Source organism: Lissotriton helveticus, chromosome 2_2, assembly GCF_964261635.1.
Source record: "Lissotriton helveticus chromosome 2_2, aLisHel1.1, whole genome shotgun sequence".
NCBI classification, from domain to species: domain Eukaryota; kingdom Metazoa; phylum Chordata; class Amphibia; order Caudata; family Salamandridae; genus Lissotriton; species Lissotriton helveticus.
In genome coordinates this window covers 130778027-130798586 of record NC_136060.1, presented here as the reverse complement: position 1 = coordinate 130798586, position 20560 = coordinate 130778027, and the positions used below count along the sequence as shown (strand labels likewise).

At 47.9% G+C, this 20560-nt stretch overlaps 1 protein-coding gene across 1 annotated transcript in view; it reads right to left on the bottom strand.

The window, feature by feature from the left end:
• Positions 1-17961: 17961 nt before the first annotated feature.
• Positions 17962-20560, bottom strand: part of LOC144821761 (uncharacterized) — a 348292-nt gene continuing 345693 nt past the window's right edge. Inside the window, exons 11-12 of the mRNA XM_078678955.1 lie at positions 18223-18332; positions 17962-18010 (exon numbers count right to left, since the gene is read on the bottom strand). Of these exons, the coding sequence (XP_078535081.1) occupies positions 17962-18010; positions 18223-18332 (159 nt within the window). The remainder of the gene's footprint in view (positions 18011-18222; positions 18333-20560) is intronic.

Genomic DNA, 20560 nt, shown 5'->3' with positions numbered 1-20560 from the left:
GGCCATACAGCAACCCTAAGGATTTCTGAGGCACCTCCCTGTCGGCAAACAACAGGCATGGTAACAAGACATCCCACTTCCGCCTCATGGGCTCTTCTAGGCCCATAATCATGCCTTTTAGGGTACGGTTGAATCTTTCAACCAACCCATTTCCTTGAGGATGGTAAGGAGTGGTGAACTTGTATGTCACCCCACACTCCTCCCACAGAGACTTCATGTACCTAGAGATGAAGTTTGTACCCCGGGCAGAGACCACTTCTCTGGGGAACCCCACACGGGAAAAGATCCCCATTAAGGCACGGCCCACCACAGGGGCTGTGACTGTCCTGAGAGGGACTGCTTCCGGGTACCGGGTGGCATGGTCCACCAAGACCAGGATAAACCTGTTGCCTAAGGCTGTCTTGGGGTCCAGGGGCCCCACAATGTCAATGCCCACCCGCTCAAAAGGGGTGCTCACCACAGGAAAGGGTTGGAGGGGTGCCACGCACTTCCCTCCGCTCTTGCCACTGGCCTGACAAGTTTGGCAAGACTTACAAAAGGCAGCGACGTGCTTCTTCATCTGGGGCCAGTAAAAGTGGGTGACAAGCCTGTGATAGGTCTTGTCTTGCCCCAGATGTCCTGCAAGAGGCACGTCATGAGCCAGATCCAGTAGGAAGTTCCTGAAGCGCTCGGGTACCACCAGCACACGGTCTGCACCGGGCTCAGCGAACTTAGGCTCACTATAAAGTAAGTCATCTTCCCAGTAAATCAAATGTTCCTTGAACCCCAGGCCTGCTGCCTGGTCTGCAGCCTGCTGCCGCACACCAATGAGAGAAGGGCACTCCTTCTGAGCCTGGCAGAATTCCTCCCTGGAGGGACCACCATCTTGCTGCCACTGGGACAGTTCAGGCAATTCCCCCAGTTTGGCCACCTGCTCCCCTGTAGGTTCCAGGGCATCCAACTCAGGTTCTGCTTCCTCCTGGACCGTGGGAACGGCGGGGGCTGGTTTCCCACGCCCTCTACCCCTTTCTCTCTTGGCAGGTATCTGGGCCATTGTTCCAGGCTCCAGTTCTGCTAATCCACCCTTACTGGCTGACATTGCACATGTGGTCACACAGATCCACGCAGGCAAGCCCAACATCTCCAAATGAGTTCTGTGCTCCACATCCTTCCATGGAGAGCTCTCCAGGTCGTTACCTAATAGACAGTCTACAGGCAAGGCATCACTGACAACCACATCCAAAAGACCGGAGACTCCCTCCCACTCAAAGGGAACACGTGCCAACTTGCAGAGGCGCACTGAACTGTCAGCTGCCACCACAGGACGGAGTACATTGGGAATGATCTGCTCTTCCGACACCCACTGACACCTGACAGATGTCACGCTGGCCCCTGTGTCTCTCAGAGCCTCTATCTCTCTTCCATTGATGGTCAACTTTGCCCGTATTTGTTAGTGTTAGCGGGCAGCAAGGTTTCCTGGACCATCTCTTTGTCTCCTAAAAAGACAAGGGTCATCACTGCTAACCCCTCCTCCCCACTGGAAACCAATTCACCTCCCAAAACTACACTGGCTAACCCTGGGGTTGGAGCACCAGTGGGCGCTGAGGTTTTGTTGGGACATTTGGGGGCAATATGCCCCACCTCCCTACATGCATAGCATGTAGGCGGGGACCTGCTGTCCTGCCTGCCCTTATGGGGCCAAGGCTTCTTAGGCTTGGGGGGTTGGGACTCCTTCTCCTTGGAACTAGTTTGGGGCCCTTTAGAAGACTCCTTACTGTTACCTTTGTCCTCCCCACCCTTCTGCTGGGGACCCTGTCCACCCTTGGCTGGGGTACTTACCACCCCCTTGTGGACCCTGGTGCTAGTCCAGCGGTCCGCCTCCTTAGCAAGCTCACTGGGATCAGTTAACTTGCTGTCTAAAAGATGCTGGCGCAGCTCTGGAACACATAAACTACTCAAGTGCTCCCAACTAATCAAGTGACACAACCCCACATAATCAGTTACTTTGCTGCCCTTTATCCAACCTTCCAGCGCACGCGTGTACATACTCACACACTCCACCCAAGTACTAGAATCAAGTTTCTTGAAGTTCCTAAACTTCTGGTGGTACTGTTCTGGAGTAAGCCCATACCGGAGGCATAAAGCCTCCTTCATAGTGGGGTAGGTTAAGGTACCTGCTGCTTCTAAGGGCGCCAAGACATCCCTCCCAGAGGCCTCAAAATGCTTCCACAAACCTGCCCTCCAACTCTTCTCAGGCACTTCATTCATCTTCAAGGCAAGCTCATAGGATCTAAAACATGCATAGATATCCTCACCCCTCTGATAATTCTGCACCAAATCTTTGGGTATGTATACCTTACCCGCCTGCACTGGCTGTACGCTGCCACCATTAGAACTGGACTCCCCTTGCTTAGCTTTAAGGTCCAGCTCCCTCAGACTCAACTCATGAGCCAACTGGAGTTTCTTCTCCTCCAAAGCGAGAACATTCCTTCTCTCCTCCGCCTTCTCCTCATTGTCAAGGCGAACCTTTCTCTCTTCTGCTTGGGTCTTGAGTTTAAAAAGCTCAATCTCATGGGCTCTAGCCCTCTGATTTTCCTCCTGCTCCTCTGGAGAAAGACCCCTACTGGAATGGTTGCTGCCAACCCTAGAAGCTGGCCTATTCACTGGCAAATCACTGGATACAAAAGCATTCTCCTGTGTGCCTCCATCTCCAGTAACATCTTCTGGAACATGTTTGGCCTCCCACCAGGCCCTTAGAGCTTTCTGTAGCTCTTCCTTGTTTGCACTGCCCTTCACTGGGCATCCAAGCTGTTTGCAGAATTGCTACAGCTGCTCCTTTTTATAGATGAGCAACTCCTGAATTTCAAATTCCAATTCTACTCCTTCGCTTACTGCTCTCTGAGACATGATGCTTCCTAGACTTTCAAAAATAGGTTTCACCAAAAAGAAAAATATTGTGAAATCTGTGCTGCTAAAACTAGACTAGTGATGTACAAGAAATCACTGTAGGTCAAGTGCAAATATTAGTTCAAAATCCACACCGCTGTCCAACAATGTTAGATCTGGGGGTCTCTAATTGGCAGAGGTAAGTACCTTAGTCCAAGTAGGGACCGGACCCTTGCTTCTAGTCAGGGTGAAGAAGTACCCACAGTAGATAACCCCTGCTCACCCTCTAGGTAGCTTGGCTCGAGCAGACAGGCTTATCCCCAAGGCAATGTGTATAATAAATGCACTTAACACACACAATGATCCCCAATCCACCACAAACTGAGACCACACAGGTAAGTATATTTATAAAAATATAACTTTATCTAGTTGCTGCAATTAAAAATCAACAATACACTATAGTTGCTTCTTTGATAAAAGGTTGCACTTAATCTTGATGGTTGCACTTGTATTTAGGAAGTTCTTATATAAAAATCAGTCTCAAGTCTCTTAAATCAGTATAAAAAAAATAATGCTACTGACTTATTTCAAATTAGCTCTCAAACGAGTGGTAAAAACAATGCCAGCGTGTAATTAATTTCACTGATGAGCCCTTCGATTCACTGGGCCCGAGCAAGGCGAACGCGCCTCACTGTGGGCTATTCAGGCACCTCCGTGCCGAGCAGAACAGGCTCTCTCCCAGCCCCGGCCGGTCCCAGCAGCCCTCCGCCCGCTCTCAGATCCTCGGGGAGCGGCGGGGAGCTAGCTCGGCGCTCCTGCGCAGGGACAACAGGCCAGGGGCCGAAAGTACTCACGTTGCTCCCTCGGCGAGGTCGGGTCAGTCTCCTCCGGCTTCGGCAATCGGCACAGAGCTCCCGGCGGCTTCAGGCGTCGATTCCACGCAGCGGCCCAATCACGTCGCGGCTCGGCAGACGAGGCCCCTTCGTGACATCACGGCTTTCCTCAACTGGCCCAATCACGTCGCGGCTTCGTCAGACAAGCCTCCCGCAGCCCGCCAATGGCAGCGCGGCGCTTCGGGAAAGCCTCTCGCTGACAACCAATCGGAGCGCGGCCCCTTCGATTTCTCATCCGCGGCTCCGTGTAGCTAGCAATGTTGATTGCGGAGATTCCAAGCCCGGGCAGCGGCGGTGAACAGGCGGCAAGGGCTTTTCACGTAGCTAGAGGCGAGCAGAGTGCTCGTGGAGCCACCACTCCTGCTGGGGAGTAGTTCACGGAGGAAAGCACAATCAACCTCCGATCCTCTGCAAAAACGTGCCAATGAGCACGACGATATTCCTCCACGGCCACAGTTGCAAGCCACGCTCTGAGCAGAAGTTAAAGCACGATCTTTCTGGCGTAGTTCAGTTACAGGGGAACCTTTTGACCCTGGGTTCCCAGACAGGAGGCCAGCTCTTCTCAGGCCCTTGGAGATTCAAGTTGAAGACACAGCAAAGTCTTTTTTTAGTTCAAGCCAGCAGGGGCACAGCAAAGTCCCTCTTCTCCTCAGCTTCAGTTGGTCAGCAGAACAGGTCAGCCCTTAGAGCACAAAGCAAGGCAATCTTCCTTTAGTTCTTCAGCAGTCCTTCTTCCAGCAGAGGTTCCTCTTGATTGTAGAATCTGATTTTCTGTTGTCAGGGGTCCTTCTCCTATACCCCTAAAAGTCTTTGAAGTCCTTTGAAGTCTTTGTGCAAGTGGGCCCTGAGCCCGGTCTAAACCAGTTCTGGGTGTTGCTGGAGCACTGGGGCTTTCCTGGCTTCCTTCTTTCTTTCAGTATCAGGGACAGATGTGACAGTCGCCCAGCGGGAGGTGGAGCCAGCATTGTGGTCAGGCAGGCACAGCCCTATTCACTCCCAGGTGGTATCTCCTCCCACTTCCCTAGCAGCAGATGCAGCCTTTCATCCACGGGCTGACTCAGACAACCTCCTGGGGGCTCTGCAGCCCCTGTCACCCTCAAACCAGACAGTCAATCCACAAGCAGGCCCAGGCACACAGAAAGGTTAGACAAGAGAACAGCCACTTTCTAAAAGTACTATTCTCAAACACAGGATTTAAAAACAACCTTTACTAAAAGATGTGTTATTAAATTCTCAATTCAGGGATATCAATCACTTATGTCCCATCTTGTTCCTATGGGAAGATAGGCTGGTATCCATTGGGACCAGCCTCCCCCATGTTAGTCTATGGAGCAAGATAACCTTGCAGCAGTGAGCACACAAAATGGCTGCCGCTCACTACCAGAGCATGTGACCTGCACTAGTACATGCTCTACCTAACCCATACACTGCACCCTGCCCAGGGGGGTACCTTGAGCCTTCTATAGGGGTGACTGATGTGCACAGACAGGGAATGGTTAGGCCCAGCCAGTGGGGACACTGGCCAGGTGGACATGGCAGTCCACTGACTGCACACAGGCACTGCGCTGGCAGGCCTGAGACACCATTTTAGGGCTACTCATGTGGGTGGCGCAATCTGCGCTGCAGGCCCACTAGTAGCATCTGTCATCACCAGCCCTGGCACACACAGTGCACTTTACTAGGGACTTCATGGTGATACAAATATGCAAATCAGGTATACCCAATCAATATGACAATTTACATAGGGAGCACTTACACTCTGGCACGGATCAGCAGTGGCAGAGTGTCCAAAGCATCTAAACCAGCAAAAACGAAATCCAGCACAGCATCAAAAATACAGGAGGCAGACGCAAAAAGATGGGGGAAAACCACGCCAAGGGTGTCAGGTCTAACATATATATATATATCACTTACCTCTTCCGCCGGCCGCGTCTCTCCTCAGCTTCTCTGCAGTCCTGGAACCAAGAAGCACCCAGGCTCCCCTAATCCAATCACAACGCTGCAGCTCGTGATTAGTCTGAGCGCTTTGGATCGGCGCTCTGACAGGGACTGGGGGCCTGGGCATTTTCCAGACCAGGCTGTGTAATGCAGCCTGGTAGGGAACATGTGCGCATGATGTTTGGCCTGGCCAAGACGGCCGGCCAAGCAGTCAGATGCACTTGTAGTGTTCAAATCACTCCTCCCATTGTGTCCCTAGGCCCCGCCCTAACCGAGCCACTGAAATGCAAAAAATAAAACGATAATACCTACGTTATTATTACTGCTCTAAGACCAGTGAGGCAACGCTTCTCCACCTTAGCCAAGGAGCCGCCCCTGCTTACAAACTTTTTGGTACTCTCATGCACTCTACTCGTGACAGTGGCCACATCGTGTTTAGCTTCAACCAGTGTTTCCTATTTTTCAGTAATCATCTATAGCAGTTGAGATTCTTGCCCCTTGCTTTAACAATGGTTGGCAATTTGATCAAAATGATGTCACAACTCATGATCAGTCATGCTGAAGGATGCAGAGAGGTCCCATACCCCTCCGTCTCAGTGTTGGAAATGTGCCCTTTCTGCAAAGTTGCCCCAGAGTTTTTGCCTTATTTCGTTGGATCGTTTTTTGTTGGCCTTAGAACTAACTCTGTGTGCTCCCTGGTATATGGTACTACATGCACCCAGCGCTTCTAATTGAAATACTACCAGGGGAATGCAGCACTCATTGAGTCACTCATCTAACGTACCACTGTAAAACATGTCTCAGTTCTGCCATTGCAACATCAGTGTGCTGCTGAAAACGCCAATTTCAACCTGGCAAAATAAGCCTTTTTCTAGGAGCTACCTCTTCCTTTGTAATACTTATAAGTCACCCTTAAGATGGGTCATGCATATTTAACGTTTTGTGTGTCCTGGCAGTAACAAATCTCCAAATTCACTTTTCACTTTGACAAGACCGGCCCCCCATAACTAATACTGATTTGCCCTACTGTATTTAATAAGGCTTAATTCCGTTTTTTAGCAGCTAGAGACAAATTTCACAGACTTATTTTAATACAAATTCAAAATCTAATTCGATTGTAAAGTTTGATTTTATATTATTATTTTGGAAATGACACTGTAGAAAGTTATTATTTTCCTGACAAAACCTGAAAGGCTTTACTGCCAGTGCTGAGTGTCCTGTTGGTCCCTGATGGTTCTCCTGGAATGTTATGTGTACTGCTCCCAGACAATGGATACAGGGCCTTGGGTGTGGGGAGGTGTCTTCCTCTCCTGAGCAGGATGCCAGATCCTTAGCAGGATGCCTGGAGCCTGTACCCAGATCCTCCCTGAGCTTTAAAGGATAGCCGGGGGCCTGTACCCAGGCCCTTCCTGACTTCCAAGGATACCTGTCCTGTTACTGGTAGCTCACACCTGTGCCTGCCTGACCTCTGTCTCCATAGCCAGCCTTTCCCCAAACCCAGTGGGAGGGAAGGACTAGTTTGGGGTGTAGACAAAGGAGTGTCCTCCATCCACAGGCTGGCACCCGGCATACAGGTGGCATCCCCAGAACCTCTCAGCAACGTTTTCTGGGCCTCTGAAGGCTCAGAGGAAGTATTGTACTGCTGTCTGTATCCTGCTGACTGGACGCGCTTACCTTGAACCCAGACGCACAGAAGGGACTCCAAGTATCAGTTGGCTGATCTTCTTTTGAGCTACAGGGACAAAACAAGATTCCAGAGGCCTTTCCATTTAACTGACTAGCTGATCAGTACCAAGTGGGGCTTCCCTGCTGCGGGCTTCTGTTGGAGTGAGTCCTAACCCACAAGTGGTGCCCCCTAGGTCCTGGACCCCTGCTTGGTGTTAAAGTGTTCTCTTCCTATCCCCAAACTGTAACAATAGGAACTTGGAAACTTTTTGCTACCTATCTGCCTGGAGAACCATCGAAGACCTGGAACAGCGTTGAAGCCCCAGCCACCAACGTTGATTTGCTGTTCAGCCTCAACTTGCTGGTTTACCTTACTGAAGCAGATTCGACTTCCAGAAAAGTCGCCAACACCATCTGGGCACTTATTTTGCCTGCTCCGAGATTTCCCACCTCTTCGATGACAGCACCAGGACTCCATCCTTCAGCAACGTGCTGTGGACAAACCGAACTTCGGATCCTGCTTACCCCACCGAAGACTCATCGGTGACACTTTTTCTCCATAAAAGTTTCTCCAGTTCTACCAAATGGATTTTAGATGTTTTGTGTGTTGTATTATTTATTACAATATTCTCTATTTTCTAGATAGGTTTTGGATTTTTCTGTGTTGTGTTTTCACTTTATTACTGTTTGAGTTCTGCAAAAATACTTTACACATTGCCTCTAAGTTAAGCCTGACTGGTCAACGTGTACACTGCACATGTATCTTAAGGAGCTAGAGACTGTGCAGTTTGAGAACGTGATTTTTTTTATTACTGTCTGTATAGTAATGTACTTAATGTACGTGTTCCACAGCTGGGGGGGTGTGCTGAAGAGAGGTAAAGCATTGCCCCCAGTTAACCCGCAGAATAATGAACAGTGAGTTTGTTCATCCATTGCCTGAGATGAAATAACACGTTATGGGTCATCGTGCGAGGTTGTATTACTGAGCTGTATAAGGACAATACAATGTTTGTTATGTGTCTTAACATTCAATAAAATCACATAAAAAAGGATTGATTGCTTTGTGCCAAGCTACCAGCTGGTGAAGCACAATTTGTATTTATTAACATTTGTGGTTTACCCTGATAAGGATGGTGATTATTATTTAAAGTAGAATTTCACCCCCTTCAACAATTCATTAATTTCATACATTCCAGTATATCCTCACATCACATTGGAGGTTTAGCAATCGCCATTTGCATGCAAGCATTTTGACCAAATCCTCACAGTACAAAATACTTATTGTAAAATTCATAAAATGTGATTGGTGTCCATGTGCTATTGAATGAAAGTGCATATCCATTTCTCCACTACACTCGTTATTACTGGTATCCTTGCTGTAAGCTACAATTTGTCTTATCCTACAGATCCAGATCGCTCCATGTTTTAACTGTGGCGTAGTCCTGGCTGGCTCTAATACAGGTTGTCATAAGCCCTCTCCTAAAAAGTTAGACCACGCCAAATATCCATAAATTATGCTTGCAATAAAAAAGGCACGATACAACGGTGCAGGTCTGACAACATGCTTATGCAGATAAAGTAAATGTATTATCTACAACTATAGCTACAAACAAGTGCACTAAAATGGCTTCAGTGAAAATCCTGCCTCCACTCCATCTCTACTTGTTCTCAACTCAGAAGTACCTACATTGAGTTTTTGCAAACATGGCACGCTTTTCTTAAGTGTTGTACATTGGTTGTTGAATAAACCCACCCTGCTTCCCGAGAAAGCAAAAAAGAGCACAAGAAAATATAAGAAACAAAGTAGGTGAAAGTGTGGAAAAGCCACTAAAGGGAAAGGTAAATAAAAGTAATATCTGACCGAGAGTAAAAGCAGCTTCTCAAAACCAACGCTCTCTCGCTACTTCGGTGAATACCTCGCTTACATAAATAAATGGTGCTACACAAAAAATCGCAAATAAATATGTAAATAAAAAAGAGGAGGTAGCCAGTCCTTGGAAAGATGTAAAGAACAATAATTATCCACAGTTTGTTTGATGATACAAAATAATGCACATGAGGCCATACCGGCCTTTTACAAAACAGCAACACATTCTTGGTAGGAGAGTGACTTGCTGGTGGGTGAACTTGCATTGGATTGGTTGTGCGGGGTGAAAATGCGGAGATGAACACAGGTGGCAACATTTCAAAAATGGGATCTAGATATTTAAGTGGTGTGTTTAGGCACAAAAGGCAGAATTCACTACCCGGAAAATCCTACTGCAGCCATGAGAGAAAGTGTTTTATCCATCAGAGAGAGCGATGCGCCTGGCTGCTTTTCTTCTGCTCTCGATTTCTATGAATTTATGTAAATGGACAGTGCATTTCAGTTCAATGAGATGAGGTACCCTCTGCTCATATGCCTGCATAAATCCTGTTGTGGAGTTCACACCAAGTTAGCATTATGTCAGCATTTTAAAAACCCCAATACTCCTATCTTACATTTTCTTATATTGAAAGTGTCTCAGCACATGACGAAGCAAAGAATAGGCAGGACATCTTGATGCAATCCAACACTCCCAAAATATACATTAACAAAGTCTGTATGGGGATGAGAGGGAAATATGAAACAGGTACAATGCTTTTCTCTGCAGGCTTAGTTGGCAGAGACAAGAAAAACAAACACCATCCCGTGTTCAGCGAGTGTGCGTGATTCCTGACGTGAATATCGGTTTATAGTATCCCAAAGTTTTGTGTTGTGAAGGGGCTGCAAGACGGCATGTTGACTATTACACCTGAAATGAAAAACACAAATAAACCAATACATGAATATTTAGCTCCATTGAACAATTTATTCAAACAGAGGCAACACCTGACCCTTTGGTTTCACAACCAATAGAAGTAGGGACACCCCCGCACATGTTCACTCTCCCAGCGCTAGGTTATTGTTAAATTAAAGTGCAAAACCTCAAAGTGCAAGCGATTGCACTCACTCACCTTCCTACTCCTCGATATACCCGAAAAGCAGTTACCAGATTATGCAATCAACATGGACAACCTGCATATATTAAAATATATACCACATTTTTTTTTAAACAATGCAAATTTGATCTGGACTGTGGCTCCTATTTGGGGGGGGGGGCTTGCTGGGGGGAGGGGAGTCACTCTTCTACGTATATCTGTAAAATGTATATAGACAACATCCATATTAGATACTAGTAATGTTAATACCAGTACTGTGTCTTACCAATTCATACCAGACCTTCATATAGGCAAACATACTCTATGTCATGTCCAGCTGTTGACAATACCCTCTTCATTGTCTGACACCCAATCGTTGACCAATTCTCTTGTACAAAGAAGTAGCCTTATATCACACAGCCCTAGCACTCATATGCCTTTCAACAACACTCTCATAGAGGAACCACTTAATGTTAATGGCTCACCCACTTTATAAAACAGAAGAAAGTACTCAACTACCTCCATGTACATGAACCCAATATCGCCCTACTCCAGGAATCCCACCATTCCAACTGAGAGAGTCAAAAACTTAGATGGGGATGATTGAGTAAGGAATACCCCTTTCGCAAAGGTGGCATAGCGATTTTGATCAAGCAGGGCCTCCCTATGTATTTAGTTTAATTTTCCCTTCCGATCTCAGTCCTATCATCTGTCAAGACCCTTGAGCTCGAACAAAACATCACAGAAGACTAAATCAGTGAAGTTATTGCCAACTACCCAAAATGAAAAGTAGATGGATAACCCTCAGAATTTTATACTCTGCACAAACGCCTTATGATGCCTCTTCTCTGTAAACTATTTGGGGAAATTACTGATGGTATGGCTCCTTTAACAGAATCTAATTGGTGCCAGGCGATCCCTCCTTCTTAAACTGGGTAATGACACAGGCAATTGCTCCAAATATAGGGCAATATCTCTTACCAATGTTGATACAAAACTTTTTGCAAAAGTATTGGCTATTCGGCTACGGAAGGTACTAACATTTTAATACAAAGGAATCCAAGGGAGCTCCACCACTCAACACTCGTCTATGTCGCACTTGAGATCACTTGCTCATGTCCTGTGGCAAACAAAAGTCAATGTGACTGACAGTATAGTGGTCCCACTGGATGCAGCAAAAGGCTTTTGATAGGGTGGGGTGGCAGTACTTTTTCAGACTTTTGGAATAAATGGGGCTAGGAAAACCACATATATATATATGACGAAAGTGAAATGGTTCACATGTAACAGACATATTTCCTCAATTTGCAATACATAGAGGCACTAGACAGGGCTGGACCCTCCCCTCATTGTTTTTTATCATAGCACTTGAACCTTTGCAACACCTATCTACGAGAACCCATCCACTGTAGGGATAAACACACCGGCAGGGTAACACAAAGCCCTGCACAACTCAATGACATTTTAGTGACGTTGGATAACCCAGAATCCTCGCCAACGGACCTTCCCAACACAGTTTTCTCCTTTACCTCCTTTTCAGGAAATAAAATTAACTGGCAGAAATGTGAGGCCCTCCCAATTACTATAGGTACAATGCTCACAACCACAGGAGTCCATTCATTAAAGAGATCTCAAAGCTTTTACAATTTTTTATTTGGACAGGCCACAAGCCTCGTTTCAAGATGTCCAAGATTCACGCAATAACAGAAGTAGATTTTATTTTTGTAAAACATTTTCCCTATACTTTATCATAAGGAGATCTCCCCCCACGTGTTGGGGACCTCCAGGTATGAGTGAAAAGTTACTGCTAGTAACTTTACACTTGTAAATTCAGTCTCAGAGGTCTCCAATGCCTGGGTTCAGGGGTGGAGACATGCAAGTCTATACTTGGGGTAAATCTACACTTAGAAATGGTGAATAACAAAAAAGTATACATTTACTCTTAGGTGTAAGAGTTCATTTCACATAAGTAAATCTACTTGTGTAAAATTACCTTTGTTAATAGGGCCCTTTTGTCTACATGGTGATCATGGCTGATGTGTTATAATTATTTGAAAGACATTCTTCCTTCCGGAAAAGTGGTGAAGAAGTTGCTGAGAATAATGAAGCTGGACCTTTGACCCTGTCACCAGGCAGGTCGCTCCCCTCACCGCCACGCAGCCCCCGTGTGACCTGTGATCTGCTAGTGCTGGCCCGCCTGCATCGCTACTGAGCTCTGTTTGCTGGAGCTTTTTGGTGTCCATCCTACTGAGTTCTGTTTTTGCTGCTGGTTTTCCCTCTGTTTTTCTCAGTTTCCATCTCTTGCTTTCTGTGCCCCTGTGCCCGTTTTTGCCCCTGTACCCCCTCTCTTTCTCCCCCGCCTCCCGTGTCCCCCACCGTTTTTCCCGCCGCTGCGTCCCTGCGGCCCCGCCCCCCTGTCAGCCATTGGCCGCCCCGCTCCCACCTCCCAGCTGCTCCTCCCTCCCTCTGCCCCTCATATGGAGGCCGCGCAGCGGGCGCGCCAAAGGCAAGCCCGTCTGCGCCCGTCCGCGCCTGGACCACGCCCAGCGCCAGAACGCCTGGACCCCATGCCCCCGCAACGCCAGACTGCACTACGACTCCGGCACCCTCCATGCACTCAACACCGGACGAGACCACCCCTGCTACCGGGCCAACCCGAAGCGCACCCAAGGGTCCTTCACCTGCCGGAACTGCAGATTCACCAGCATCCAGGCCACCAAACCACCAACCAGAGAACCCAACCACCTCCGCTGTATCCTCCTCAACACCCGCTCCGCTCGCAAGCATGCCATCGAAATCTGGAACCTCCTAGACTCTACCACGCCCGACGTGGCCTTCCTGATGGAGACCTGGCTGAACGTCACCTCGGCACCAGACATTGCCATAGCCATCCCACAGGGCTATAAGATCACCCGCAGAGACCGCACCAACAGAGTTGGAGGGGGAATCGCCATCATCCACAAGGATACCCTCAGAGTCTCAACCAACACCGACGACACCCTCACCACTGCCGAGCACATGCACTTCCAGATCCACACCGACCCCAACACGACCCTCCGAGGAACACTCGTCTACAGATTACCCGGACCAAGACCACAGTTCAGCGACACCATCGCCGACCTCGTCAGCACCCACGCCCTCGCTGGCACGGACTACATCCTCCTCGGAGACCTGAACTTCCACTTCGAGAACAATAATGACGCCAACTCCACCGCCCTGATCGCCAACCTCGCCAATCTCAGACTCAAACAGCTCGTGATGACACCCACCCATGCCGCTGGACACACGCTGGACCCCATCTTCTCCACAAGCCCCCACATCTCCTTCAACCACACCACCGAACCCCACCGGACCGACCACAGATGCGTCCACTTCACCTTCAGGAAACCCACCACACACCACCGCACCCAACAGCTGCCACGCCGCTGCTGGGGCAAGGTCACCAAGGACCAACTGACTACCACCCTCGCCCTGAGACCACCCTCCGACCCCACCGACCCCGACACCGCCACAACCAATCTCAAACAGTGGATCAACGACTGCGCCAACACCCTCGCCCCTCTCAAGACCTCCACAACCAACCACACCAACAAGAAAGCCGCCTGGTTCACCGAAGACCTCCGGATCTCCAAGCGCACCTGTCGGAAGCTGGAGAAGAAAGGGCTCTGCGACCGAACACCAGACAGCCACACAGCCCACAAGAGCGCCACCCGCAGACACCACCAACTCATCAGAACCGCCAAGAGGACCGCCTTCAAGGACCGCCTAGACAACAACGCACACAACACCAAAGAGCTCTTCAGCTTCGTGAAAGAACTTTCCAACCCCAGCTCCAACACCAACGACATCTCACCATCACAAGACCTGTGCAACTCCCTAGCCACCTTCTTCCACCGCAAGATCACCGGCATCCACGACAGCTTCAACTCCGGGACCCCCGCCCCCACCACCGAGTCCCCCACCCCTGCGACCACTACCCGCACCAGTCGCCTGACCGCTTGGTCCAACGTCAGCGACGAAGACACCATCAAAACCATGAACTCCATCCACTCTGGAACCCCATCTGATCCCTGCCCTCACCACGTCTTCAACAAAGCCAGCACAACCATCACACCCCACCTCCGGAAAACAAGCAACAGTTCCTTCGAGACAGCAACCTTCCCGGAAAGCTGGAAGCACGCCGAGATCAACGCCCTTCTGAAGAAGCCCAAGGTGGACCCCAAGGACCTCAAGAACTTCCGGCCCATCTCCCTGCTCCCGTTCCCGGCAAAAGTGACAGAGAAGATTGTCAGCAAACAGCTAACCCGCTACCTCGAAGACAACAACATCCTGGACCCTTCCCAATCCGGTTTCCGCAGCAACCACAGCACGGAGACCGCCCTCATCGCCGCCACTGACGACATCAGGATCCTGATGGACAAAGGAGAAACAACCGCCCTCATCCTCCTGGACCTATCAGCTGCCTTTGACACAGTCTGCCATCGCACCCTATTAGCACGCCTCCATGACGCCGGATTCCAAGAGAAGGCCCTAGCCTGGACCACATCCTTCCTCTCCGCCAGAACCCAGAGCGTCCGCCTCCCACCCTTCCGCTCGAAAATCACCGAGATCATCTGCGGCGTCCCACAGGGATCCTCCCTCAGCCCGACGCTGTTCAATATCTACATGGCACCGCTCGCCCACGTCGTACGACAACATAACCTCAACATCATCTCCTACGCCGACGACACCCAGCTGATCATATCCCTCACCGAAGACCCCCACACCGCCAAAGCCAACCTCCACAGAGGAATGAAGGCCGTAGCCGACTGGATGAAGGACAGCAGACTGAAGCTGAATTCAGACAAGACGGAGGTCCTCATTCTCGGACACACTCCATCAGCCTGGGACGACTCTTGGTTGCCCACATCGCTAGGCACAGCCCCGGAACCCACAGGCCACGCACGCAACCTGGGGGTCATCCTTGACTCCACCCTCTCCATGACCAGGTAAGTCAACGCCGTCTCCACATCCTGCTTCAACACCCTCCGAATGCTACGCAGGATCTTCAAATGGATCCCTCCCGACACGAGAAAAACCGTCACCTAGGCCCTCATCACCAGCAGACTCAACTACGGGAACGCCCTCTACTCAGGAACAACAACGAAGCTCCTGAGATGACTACAACGAATCCAGAACGCCTCGGCACGACTGATCCTCGACGTATCCCGACGCAGCCACATCACACCCCACCTGAGAGGCCTGCACTGGCTCCCCGTCAACAAGAGGATCACCTTCAAGCTCCTCATCCACGCACACAAGGCACTACACAACACCGGACCTACATACCTCAACAACCAACTCAGCTTCCACATCCCCACCCGAAGCCTCCGCTCAGCCAACCTCGCCCTCGCCACAGTTCCTCACATCCGGAAAACCACCGCCGCCGGAAGATCCTTCTCTTACTTCGCCGCCAAGACCTGGAACGCTCTCCCTACCAGCCTACGACAGACTCAGGACCTACTGACTTACAAAAGACTTCTCAAGACCTGGCTCTTCGATCAGTAGCGCCCCCCGTACCCCCCCCACCCCCCCACCCCCGCGCCAGCACCTTGAGACCCTCACGGGTATGTAGCGCGCTTTAGAAATGCAGTGAATGATTGATTGATTGATGGATACTATACGTTATTCTTCCAAATACAAAGTGCTGTACCCTTTTAAGAACCGGGATTTGGGCATTTTTGGGCCGTTTGACACAAGCATGTTAGAGCACATAACAGAGTAGGTATATAGTACTACTTCCCAGTCTCATAAATGCTTCTGTGAATTGGCCCCATAGCTTCGACTCATGTAACACTGAAGTATGGTGATTGTTAGACCCAACATCCTTGGTGCACTTTTCCCCCGAAACTTTTTGCCTTCACCCCCTCCTGTTTTCTGAAATTGTTTTATTGGCAATGGGACTAACCAGTGCTAAAGTGCTTGTGCTCTCTCCCTAAAACATGGTAGAGTTAGGCTGCGCCTGATTGCCACATTTAATTAACTTGTAAGTCTCTTGTATATATTATTACATGTACCCAGGGCCTGTAAGTCAAAGGCTACTAGTGGGCCTGCAGCACTCGTTGTGCAACCCACTAAAAAAGCACTTTAAAACATGTCTCAGGCAAGCCATTAAATCCTGTAGTGCAATTTTAAACTGCCAAATTCAACCTGGCAAAAATCTATATTTTACCAGGACTAAACCTTCCTTTTTAATACAAATGCCACCCCTAAGGTAGACAGGGGGCATTGTATTTAAAAAGTAGGAAATGCGTTTTTAAGTTTTTCATGTCCTGGTATTGAAAACCTCCTTCATACATTATCATATTTAATAAGTGCTAACCTTTGATTAGGGACAGAGAGAAATATCAGGTCTGGGCTCAAATGAATTGTAATTTAGTGGCAAGTCAGAGTTTAAGTCACAATTCAGAAAATTCCACTTTTAGAAAGTTGGCATTTTCTTGTACTAACCATTTGGTGCCTGCTGCCAATTTCCTGGGTCATATGACTGTGAATAGCTTAGCTATTAGGCTTGGTGTATTCCTCTCCCCAGACAGTGAGACAAAAGAGTCCTAGGTGTTGACAGGATGGATAATCCTGCCAGGATGACTCGGGCAGAGCTGCTCCCTGACTCACTTATACTTTAAAGGGCAGCCTCCAGCACGCACACAAAAGAACCTGGCACTGGCCTTTTGTCAACCCAGACGTCTTGGAGCCTTGGCAGGGGAAGGAAGGAACTTTCCAGAACAAGATGTGGGGCAGCCTAGAGGATTCCCCCACTTCAACGGCTGGCTCCGAGTACAAATATCAGACCGTTAGACCAACTCTTGGACCTTACACTCCAGGGCCTGTGCAAAACTTCAGAAGGACTGACTAGACCCCCAGAAGACTGCCCTGCCGCTTGAGGCTTGCCTTGTTCCCCCAAAGGATTGCCCTGCTGCCAAAAGAGGACCGCATTTCCTCCCAGAGGACTATCCTGCTGCTTGAAGCCTGCTTTGCTGCTTGAACCAGGACCACCAGAGTGACTCCAAGGGCTTTAGTTGGCCTTCTGTGTGAGCTACAATGATATAATAAGCTCCAGAGAACTTGAACTCTACACCTGGCCTCTGCTGGAGTGACTTCTAACCCCCTAGTAGTGCCCCCAAGGTCCTGTGCCCTTGGAAATTGTGCTAGAGTTGCTGCTCCTGCCTAACCATACAAGTTGGGACTTTAAACAATTCTCACCAAAAAGAGCCAGAAGAATGTGTCTTACCTGCCAGCCAATTCGCCGAAGGTGCATCGCCCGCCATCCCGACTTGCAGCAAGCGCAAGGTAAGTGGTTTTATTTATTTATTTTATATTCCTTATCCCGTCATATGTCACTTTCACTCCCCACACCTGCCCCGCCCCTGGTCCATCCCATCGCCCCACCACACTTACCGGCACGGACCGCCATTGTTGAGGGGCACTGTTAAAGGTGGTGGTGAGGGTATCCAAGGTGGAGGTGGTCACCATCACCACCTTGGATGGGGAGGCGCCAAGAAACATTGTTGCACTGGGCGCCCCCAGCGCTAAAGCCAGCCCTTATATTGCTTCCACATGCATTTAAACAGGTATGAATGAAAACATACTAACCCAACCTCCAAACTTCAATGCCTCTGCATCATTTACTGCTTGGGCGTTCCTTCAATGTATGTTTCCACACTTCTTTTCTGAAAGTTACACAAGAAAACAGTGTTAATTAAATATAAATAGTAAGTAAAATATATATTACACTTAACATTAAAATATCTACAAACTCAGGCAATGTTGAAAACAATAATGGCAGGCTTCGTAAATTCTTCAGTTTTCCTGCAGTGTTGTAATTCCCAAGCCTGCTGTAGTCGCTACCTTTTTACTGCCCTGTCTCAGCTCTCTGGTGTACCTGTGAACTTCTCGTTCCTTAATCTGTTGAAGTAAAATTCCTGTGATCTCTTCTTCAGGTGAGAGGGTGTCTTCAGATTGCTCACTTGATGTAACCGATCGCCTCCTTCTCTAATCAAATAGAACAGGCAATATTTTAGTTTACAAAAGAGCCTTTGTTATCAAAGCTTTTCACAAAAATGTCGCTTTTCACAGCTAGCATATTTTGATTCCCATTTTGTGTTATTTACAATTAAAGACAAAAACGTTTTGAAATATCTGCAAATGTAATTTAACATGTGTATTTAGTTTACTGAATAGTAAGTAAGTAAGTAAGTATTTATTTGTTGATTAATTAAAAATAGTAATATGGCAATATAAAGAGCTGATCACACGTCCCATGTATCACAGAATTCCACATTTCTTAAACATGTGTAGTTCAAGCAGAATGTAGGCTCATTAACAATTCCAATACTGGTTTGCCAACAAATGCCTAAAGGAAAAGGTGGAACTCCATAGCTGGAATTTCAATGTATTCCATCCAGTTCAGATTTTTCGTGTAGCAAGTGGCCTTCATTTAAAGGTTAAGGTGCTGTTTGTAGCCAGATGCGATGTTGTGTGGACTCTAATACCTGTTATTTTGCTGCAACCAAATAAACGAGGTTAGATATGTAAGGGCTACAACCAAAACTTCAACAAACAGACACTCAAATGTGCACTCAATGAAGACTGGACACTTGGTGGTCATTCCAAAGACCTATCATAAGGCAGCTTACAGAAGTACCAGGTACAATCCTTTTTAACATTCCTACTGCTCCTCCACATCGCCAGTGCCCCTAGCAGGGGTCTGTTTTGGTTTGGATGGGCCAGTCAACTGAAGAGTCCAAAGCGGTCTACGGCCTTCAGCCTTCTGTGCCACCCATCCGAACCATCATCTTGCCTGGTATGGCGGGTGCACAGCTCACCATGTGACGAGGATCAAGCAGTGCCTGTCAATTCACCGAATGCCAGGAGTAGCAGAAGCGACATCACACGCCATTTGACGTTTACTTTCACTCACATACACACATGCGTACACATACACATTCACCCCTACACACACTGGCTCACACATAAACGCACTCTCACCTGCAAGCCGGCACACACTATACATTGAAAATAGTTGTTGTTTACCTTAGCTGACAGGAGGAGTCACATTCCAACTAATTGTACTTCATTTTTTATTACCCTAATAGTAAATAATATAATATTATTCACTATTAGGGTAAGAAAAAAAGGTGGAAAAAAAGGAAAGTGGAGCCCCAACCGACTTCCGTAAAAACGACCTGCCCCTGTGTTTCTGTCATTGATTTAGCCATCACTGAGGCCAGAGGTTGCAAATGCAGTGTCAGGAGACTCAAATGGCAAGCCAGGGCATGTTCAAACTTAGTGAAAATCTGTGATAGTTTCCAAAACACTACATTTAACTACCAAAATAATTTAAAACGTTTTTAATAAAAGGGCTATCCAGGCTTGGGACCGCCATAACATCTAGTATGGCCTTGTTAAATGCCCAATCATTCTTAAGAACACAGTACATTGATATGATTTACTACAAAATGATGCATTGCCAATATCAGCAATTATTATTTATGCAAATACTATCAATCATGATTCCCCCAGGCTAGCTCAGTAGTCTGAATACCATCCCTGCTCAAGGTTATAAGGCACTTTGTTGTAATTCTGAAGAAAAAAGGGGCAGCTGAGTAAGAATGTTTTACCCGGATTTTCTTTTGTTTAAATTCTTCCCACTGTTTTGGTCTTATTTCAGCAATAACAATAAAATGTGTATTGGGTGAGCACTTTCCGTGATGATAACGGTGACATCACTTCTGCATACGATGGATCATTTTCAACCTTGGTTTTGTGTTAGGAAGAGCTCCAGGTGTTAGGCAAAAAATTGCACAACAGAGAATGTCATTCTTCATGTTGAAATAAAATGATCATGACCAAAAGGTTCTCTGTCTGCTTTGGAGAACTTAAGAGTGTAGCAGTGGCCTGACACACACAGCTCATCGTTATCTGAATTTGAACCATAATCCTGATCGACATTTTCGAGCCTAGGTTTACCTATACCCCTGTGAGTGTGGCTTAGATGCATCCATCTGCAATTAATGATTTTCCTTGGGACCTAAGATACTAACTCTCTTTTCTCGTGTTTCATTACTGCTTGTATACCTAAAGTAAGCTACAACATGGGCTAAGCATAAAAGAACTGATCCCCAAAAATGATCCAAAGCAGCAAACATAAAAATGCATGAAGAGTGAGAAAATATCTCCTAAAGATATAAAGACCTAGTATAGGCAAACAAGGTCATGTT